At 30.0% G+C, this 7,977-nt stretch overlaps 1 protein-coding gene across 1 annotated transcript; it reads left to right on the top strand.

Annotated features, from left to right (window-relative positions):
- Positions 1-568: 568 nt before the first annotated feature.
- LOC121128118 (matrix metalloproteinase-9) lies at positions 569-7,679 on the top strand. The gene is made up of 8 exons (XM_040723687.2): positions 569-689; positions 1,579-1,645; positions 3,818-3,988; positions 4,060-4,086; positions 6,932-7,099; positions 7,188-7,208; positions 7,269-7,433; positions 7,501-7,679. Exons 1-8 carry the CDS (start codon positions 687-689, stop codon positions 7,566-7,568), a joined length of 690 nt encoding a protein of 229 aa, XP_040579621.1. The 5' UTR covers positions 569-686; the 3' UTR covers positions 7,569-7,679.
- The last annotated feature ends 298 nt before the right edge of the window (positions 7,680-7,977 follow it).

The following is a 7,977-nucleotide window of genomic DNA, read 5'->3' as shown; positions in this document are numbered from 1 at the left end:
TGATGTTTCTACTTCTATTCTCCTAATCAATGGTCTGAACGTTGATTGGTTGAATTAGAATGAGCCCTTTTAAGCTGTCAGCTAATTTTTTCCAAACTATGAAATGATTATTTAAAATTTGAAAAGAACGGGTTTTTAGTCACCTTTTTGTCTGCTACGTGCGCAATGGAACTGTTTCTGTAGATGTCGTCCCAAGCACTAATCAAGATAAATAGAGATGCTACGTAGATAATATCTTCTTCTTTTTCGAACCAGGATTAATCAATATTGTATACTTTTTGTAATCCAAAAAATCCCTCATATCATTTTTAAGATCTCTAAAAAATTCGAGTACCTGAAGCCGATTCGAGTATCGGATCTTTTCGGGTAACACAATTTCATCAATACTGCATCCGGGTACTTTGGTTCCCCGTCCACGCCCCGTTCTATATCTATCTGTTACATCAATGATAAAAATATACCTGTTTTCACTGTTTTCTAGTTTAGAATCCATCACTTTTTCTGTGAGTATTTATGCACAAGAGTGATTAATGATGATTGAGTCATGGAACTATAGACATCTTTTTTCTTCTCAAATTTATCTCTACTTGAGTCATATATCCAAGTCTTATAAAAACTTTATCAACTTACAATTCTCATTTCATAATTTGTATTTCAACACATTTATCATTCGTTCAACGATATCGATGGTAAGCTCTGTGTTTTTTTTTGTTTACAAATTAAGAATTATATTTCGTCTCAAAAATTGTTCAACATGAAATTTGTAATTAAACATATGTGTAGAGCTTTCTTAAAATTAGTATATTGATATTTTAGAAATATTAGGAAAAATATACTAGACTCTATTTGAACCGTATTTATGTTAATATAGTACACATTAAATAAAAACAGACTTTTATGGAAAAAGAAAAATGTTAGACTTTAATCCAGATATCTAAAGTTCCATAATTAAATAAACAAATTAGTTCATAGCTTCTGTGAAATCATTATCCGTTTTGAAAGATCAGCAAGAAATGCTTACACAAACATCACATATTGTGATATTTTTTTATTTTCCTGTAGTCTCATTCATCATCTAGATTTCCATAAACAATCCAAAAGAAAGGGGAATTTTCGTAAATGCTCGACTTGAGTAGATGATTGTTCGACTGGGATCAGATGGTGAGTTGATTTTTAAATTCAAGGAAAAGCCAGACGACTTAATATTTTATTGTGTCGATTTTATTGTTATCACTCAACCTCGTCAAATATTTTGAGTTTAGAGGTGCAGTCAGTCCCTATGTGATTTTCTAATTGCTGAGAGAACAGAATAGACATAAGATTATATCAAAGTTTTCTAACGAATTGTAAACTGAAATTTTTCCACTTATTCGAAAAAAATTAATCAAAAAATAAATATTTCCTAATTTATCATCTCGAGTAAATTTTTGGATACGCTATACTATTTAACTCGACTCAATTTGACAAAATTATATTTTCAATTATGTTTGTCATTTATTTTTGATGAATAAAAATCCCAGATTATAATACCATAAGAGTTTTCTTTGCTGTTATAATTTTGTTTTTGAAATATTCCAGAATCAGAAGAGTCGGGCAACAAAAATGTTTTTATTAATCATAATTCCTCAAATTTTGTCCTTGGCTTGTAAGTATTTATATACCTATCAATACATATACATGGGGGAGACCGGGAAAGAAACTGAATTGTTGCAACAACTCTTTTTTTTTTTTTACAAGCATAAATTTAACTACAGCCATAAAATTCATAGTGCAGAATATTGAGAAAAAAATCATTATTTTTAACCGATATATTAGATATAAATTGTTTTTGTATGAGTAAAAATGTCTTCTTTGAAGATAATAAAATTGTTTTTTTCTAGTGACGGAAATATGCTCAATTACAATTCCGCTGCAATTCTACTAAAAATTCCCGATGCCGATTATTTAATGTTTTAAATAATAGTTAAAAAATCCCAATTTTCAGTCAATTTCTAAGAATTACAATTGATGAAATAATTTGCCTTCATTTTTTATATCCTAGCGAATATATTTAAAAAACAAAACTTTTTTTTTTTTTCAAAACTTAGAAAAGTTGTAAATAATCCATAAGAATTAGAATCACAAATTAAACATTATTATCCTGATGCTGATGTCGATTCCAGTTTTAAAAAAAAAAAACGATTCTTCAATTCCTGATTCCGATTAATCGTCATATCACTAATTTTCCCTATAAGTAATATCTTTTAATATAATTTTATCAAAATTTCTAGCTCACTCGAGGAAGAGAAATTTGAGATATTGTTAGGCTCTGTACAGTGGGTGCAGTTGCAATTAGTCCTACAATTTTTTTCACAATTAATTAAATTCTTATTTTGTATAATTACACTACACATCAAGCAATCCCTTTAGCTATAACAGAGCCCTGAATACTTTTTTGAGAGTGAATTTCTACGATCTATTATACTGATCAGGGATCAATATAATCTTATTATATATCAATCTACTATATTATAGGGTGGTCTTGATAAATTGGAGAAGTCTTTCAAGATTAATAACAAACAAACTAGTTTAGGTAGAACTGTTATTTTATTATTCCAGTTAGCTACATTTAATGACATTCGATTATTTACTATGAGATTCTATGTATGAATGGAGTACCCCAAGGAAAGAAATTACACCTTTCAATAAGACAGTGCACCGGTCCACAATCCCAAAAAAGTGCAGGATGTCTTGGCCACAAAATGGTCTCATTTTTGGAGCTCTGATTTTTGGCCTACAATCAGCCTGGAGATGAGCTTATGTGATTTCTATTTGTGGGGAGATTGGAGCATGAGGCTTGTACCTAGTATCATTCGTTTGTGGACTCTCTGAAAGAATCCATTACCTGTAAAATTTTGCAAAGCTGGATCTGCACGAGGTCAACCAGGCCTGTCAAAACTTTTGGAAAAATATGACTGAGGCTATCAAGAAAGATGGATCTCATTTAAAATAATTTTATATCATCAAATGTAGCTTTCAAAAAATATAAAATATACAGTTCTACCCTTCCTAGTTCGTTTACTATAAGCCTTTAAATATTTGCCCAATTTATCAAGACCATCCTTTAGGCTAACCTTTAATATTTCAATATTAAAAAAAGTGTAGTAATTTATTCAACAAAAAAAATGTACATTTTTTTCAATTTTTTGTATGATATTCAATAATTTTCAATTTTTTGCAAGTGTTCGGTATTAGATTTCAATAGATCCAAAAAATAGCAAATATATCTAAATACGTTTTGTTAATATTTGAAAAGGTTTGGTATTTTTTTTTAGCGTAAACCCCAAAATAAGTTTTAGTAAAATTAACTTACCCCAAACTAGTACAGGGGCGTCCGCAGGATTATAATTTGAGGGAAGGGGCTGGATTTTTGGACTTTTTTTTTTCTTCATTGAAAAATTTAAAAAAAACAGAAATTAAAATGTTCTGCATCCTGACCAAAAAAAATATACTAAAAACAAAAATTCCTCAATTTGGGGGGGTACAGACTCTCCAGCCAACCCTTTCGGATGCTCCTGTATTTGTATGTTATTCATTTCATTTAACACTAAGAAGAAATACTCCAATGACCCCCCACAAAAATTCTAAATTAACCCCATTGGGGTAATTTACATCTTTTACGCGACCATTGGATTAATTCAAAACCTGATTAGAGTAATAGAGGCAAAAAACAAAAAGTGTTGCAACTCTCCCGGATCTTCACCTACTTTTTATCTGTGTGCCACTTTCATTTAAATTTTTTTATTTAATTTACTTAAAATTCTCCATTTACGTGTAGCTTCTCAGACTTGTGAAACTCCCACTGGGTCTTGCATTTTTCCATTCAAACATCTTGGAACAGTGTATACTGGATGTATTATAAAGGATTCATCCTTACCTTGGTGTGCAACCTCGGTAGATTCAGAACTTAATTATATAAAATACGATTATTGTCCTGCAAGTTGTGAAGGTAAGTAAATAGTCCAAAAAGATTTAATAAACCATATTTTCATACGATTTTGTATTTTATTGTCCTTACAGAATCTCCTATAGCAACAAAACCCGGTGGTGAGTGAACAGTTTATAATTATGTAGTGAAAAATGAAGACGGTGTCAATAAGCTTAATTTCTCTAAAACTTAAAGAATATTTTTGTTAGGTTTTCTATGAGATATTAGGAAAAAGCTGATTTTGAGGTGTGGAAGTAACTTTTTAGCGGAACAATATTCATATCATTTTTGTGGTGACATACATTATTTAAATTATTGGTTTTTTGCTTTTGTACAAGAGAAAAACACTTTCTTTATCCAGTTTGAATATGTCAAATAATCGATTATTGGATACCTCAAAATGCAATTTCAAATCTATAATACAATCCAGTTCTAAGCTAATATTCATGATTAATTTGATAAAAAATCATATTGAAGACCCTTGTGTAAAAGAATGTAGTTTGTCTTGCCCTCATCTGATGGCAGCCTTAAATACACTATTTAATAGCTATTGAGCTATGTAACAAAATACTTTTGACATTTTTTATGTGTTATGTTATTTAAAAAGATATGTTTGACCTTGATTATATTTTTGAACATTAAGTATATTAATATTTTGGTAAAACTTTTATCAAATCAATATCTAACTTTGGGAAAAAGATTACATTGTTATGTATATAGATTTAGGAGACAAAATAGATTTAATTTATAAATATTATATTCGAGGGTGTTCTGAAAAGTATCCAACCTCAACGTGAAGATGGCAGTACTCGTAAGTAAAAGCTAGTCGCATAAATCTGTTGAGAGTTACTCATTAAAATTTCAGCCATTTTAGAAGCACAGTTATTATGTATCAGACGTTAGAGTGATTTGATGTGAGTATTTTTTTGAAAATGGGCAAAATCGAGTATTACTCTATAGCATCAGTTTAAGCTCAATAAATACAAGTTTAGGTCCCGGTTAATTACTGTAGATGAAAATTGGATACATCAGTATCCGCCCCAAATAAAATTACAGTCCAAATGGTGGGCTGGAAAGATTTTTGTCAAATAATGTGGCAATCACCTTTGTGAATAATTATTTTGAAGAGAGTACTATTTCTTACCGAGATGGGAGTATCACTGGAAGAAGTGTGTAGGAGACTAAATTGAAAAATAAAATAACAATTCGCAAAAATATCTTGTATCTTTTTAGGTCAGAAACTACTTTTCAAACCACATTTGTACAATTGCAATTACAAAATATGATGATTTTTAAAGGTGAATACTGTTAAGAAAATCTTGTGATAATAAACCAATTCACGTTCAATACTTATTCTCATAAACACTTATATTAGAAGTATTTATTACCTAAAAATCATGGTTTAGTTAAATTAGCCAATTAAAACTCTCATATCTATTATAAAGCACCTTAGTTAAACCATTGGGTTTGGTAATAAATAAATTCTACAAATAACCATTTATGGTAATAAATGGTTATTATTTAAGCAATTAACGGATGTATTATATTTATCCATCAGATGAGTGGTTCACGAACTACAATTATAAAATGCATAGGGTTTTACGATGATTTTTGATCAAATGTATCATAAAAAAGAACTCAGAACGCTGAGTTGGATTGAGTTAAAGATCTAAACTTTTCATTTACGAGTTTCTCAATTATAGATATTTTGACATAACAAAATTTTATTCACATAGGATCAAAAAAAATTAGAAAAAATGGAAATTTTTCATGACCCAAGTGTTTATCCAAAAACACCAAAACCTTTATTCTCTTATACATCCCACTAACTTTAACATTTATAATTATATTTATAGTCAGTGTAGCTCCTGAAATGTGTAGGAGTTGACTTGATCCGGATTAAAGTGAAATTATTTGATCTATAAAATTTGTCAGTGATTATGTATTAAAGAAAATCTATTTATATCATAATGTGCTATCTATATATTAAATTTGAATGTCTGTATGTGTGTATGTATGGTCTCCGAGGCCATGGACACCTTAAAATAGCATTTTTTAGCACTTTACATGGTCAACCTGAGGGCTGGGGCGTATTTTGGATATTAAAAGTGTTGTTTGATGCTCAATGAAGCCGCGCTGAAAGAAAAATTTAACCTATCTTATGGACCAACAGCACAGAACCCGTGAGCTAGGCTGTATAATAAAATATTTTTAAGGGTGTGTTGGTGCCTTGATACGTTATGGTGGTAGAGTTTAAACTGTATTTTGGCCCAGGACTCCACCTGTACAACCTGAGAGCCAGGGTGAATTTTGAGATATTAGGAGGTTTTCTTGATGCTCAGGGAAGTGGATGTGAGACTGTGAGTTCGGTATCTGACCCAGAATGAAGGAACAACTTAATCATCACGTCAAAGAAGAGTGCCTGTATAAGAGTATACTCATACTCATAAAACCAACATGAGAATAATTCTTAAAACTTTAAGGGTTTTATTTCTTGTTTTATGTGTAACAGAAGAGTTCTTAATAACATTTTAATTTCTTAATGTCTGGGGCAATGCCGAGCAAAACATATATGTACTATTTTATGAGTTAAAAGTTCATCGTTTTAAATTTTGAAGCATATTCCTCAGAAAATATTGTTTTTTAGGATTAGAAATATTTGAAACGATTCTTTTTGATATTTATTCCTCAAAAATATCCACCCATCATATTTTCTTAAACTAAATTACTTAATCTCTTGGGTACATCTCAAATTACTGTTTAAGGGGTCACATTCCAGTATGATTCTATAAATAGACTTTAATCGGAACACACAAATGTAAATATGTTCTGATAAACTTTGTCGTGTCTAAGTCAAAAGAACCCTCAGTAAATGAGCCAAAACCAAAAGTATTGGAACTCTCCTTTATCACTTTTATTTATGTCTATAATCTTTAGAATTGGATGTATTCATTTCATTTTTAGCATGTAAAACTGTTGATGGAGTTTACTGCGTATTTCCATTTGTGTACCAAGGTACATCATACAGTAGTTGTACAAATGCAGATTATGGATCCACATTTTGGTGTGCCACTGCCGTTGGGACTGGGAATGTTGTAACTTCCTATGGAACCTGTTCCACAGAATGTCAATGTAAGTAGACATTTTTGACGCAATACTTAACCATATTACATTTTCAGTAGATTCACTTTTTTATTCTACTCTCATTTTGTCCCTATAGCTAGTAGCTCAGGCAGCACTGGTAATAGCTTAAATACCACTCTTGATAAGGACACCATATAAATATGATTTATATTTTTAGTTTGTCAGACAGCTTCTGGTGACAGCTGTGTATTTCCCTATATTTACAACAACGTTAACTATGTATCATGTACTTCAATTGACAGTTCTTTTCCATGGTGTGCAACCTCTGTGAGCAATGGGGAATACAATGGTAATTATGGATATTGTGATCATAATTGTGAAGGTTTGTCATAAATTTATTTATCTACACAAAATTGATATTCTAATCTTGATTTCATCATCTTTTATAGTGGGAGTAACAGTACCTCTAGAGAAGACGCCACCAAAAATACCAAATATAAAAGAACCATCCCAGTAACAATAGTATCAAACACTAATGGCATTTATTAAAGTTTAAAACCTTATTGTATTCAATCATTCTGGATTTATTTTGATATATTTAGAGAAAATATAGTCCAATAAGTTACATTTTTTTTAATTCTACCGTCTAAGTTATTTTACCTCTAAATAATAATAAAAGTTCGAACCTCCAATTTCCTGTAACTTTTATAAGATTTTTTGAGTTTTATACACTTTTAAACTATATGATAATAAAAAAGTAATCATAGTGAAAAATACATTTTTACATATGAATTTTTATAAAAACGACATAATGAGTAGTTTGTTGATAACATGTTACATTTTAGATAAAGGGATAACATTTGAATTCATGTTAAACATAATAAATTGTGTTCTTTACGGTCAAAATCAATGTCAAATACTAATTG

Source organism: Lepeophtheirus salmonis, chromosome 13 (genome assembly GCF_016086655.4).
Source record: "Lepeophtheirus salmonis chromosome 13, UVic_Lsal_1.4, whole genome shotgun sequence".
In the NCBI taxonomy this organism is placed as follows: domain Eukaryota; kingdom Metazoa; phylum Arthropoda; class Copepoda; order Siphonostomatoida; family Caligidae; genus Lepeophtheirus; species Lepeophtheirus salmonis.
This window is presented reverse-complemented; position numbering and strand designations above follow the sequence as displayed.

Bases quoted from the DNA above. Each gene is read 5' to 3' on its own strand.
- LOC121128118 (XM_040723687.2), top strand. The intron at 1,646-3,817 runs GTAAGTATTTAT...ATTTACGTGTAG, and splicing joins TCAAATTTTGTCCTTGGCTT to CTTCTCAGACTTGTGAAACT. The intron at 7,209-7,268 runs GTAATAGCTTAA...TTATATTTTTAG, and splicing joins TAGTAGCTCAGGCAGCACTG to TTTGTCAGACAGCTTCTGGT.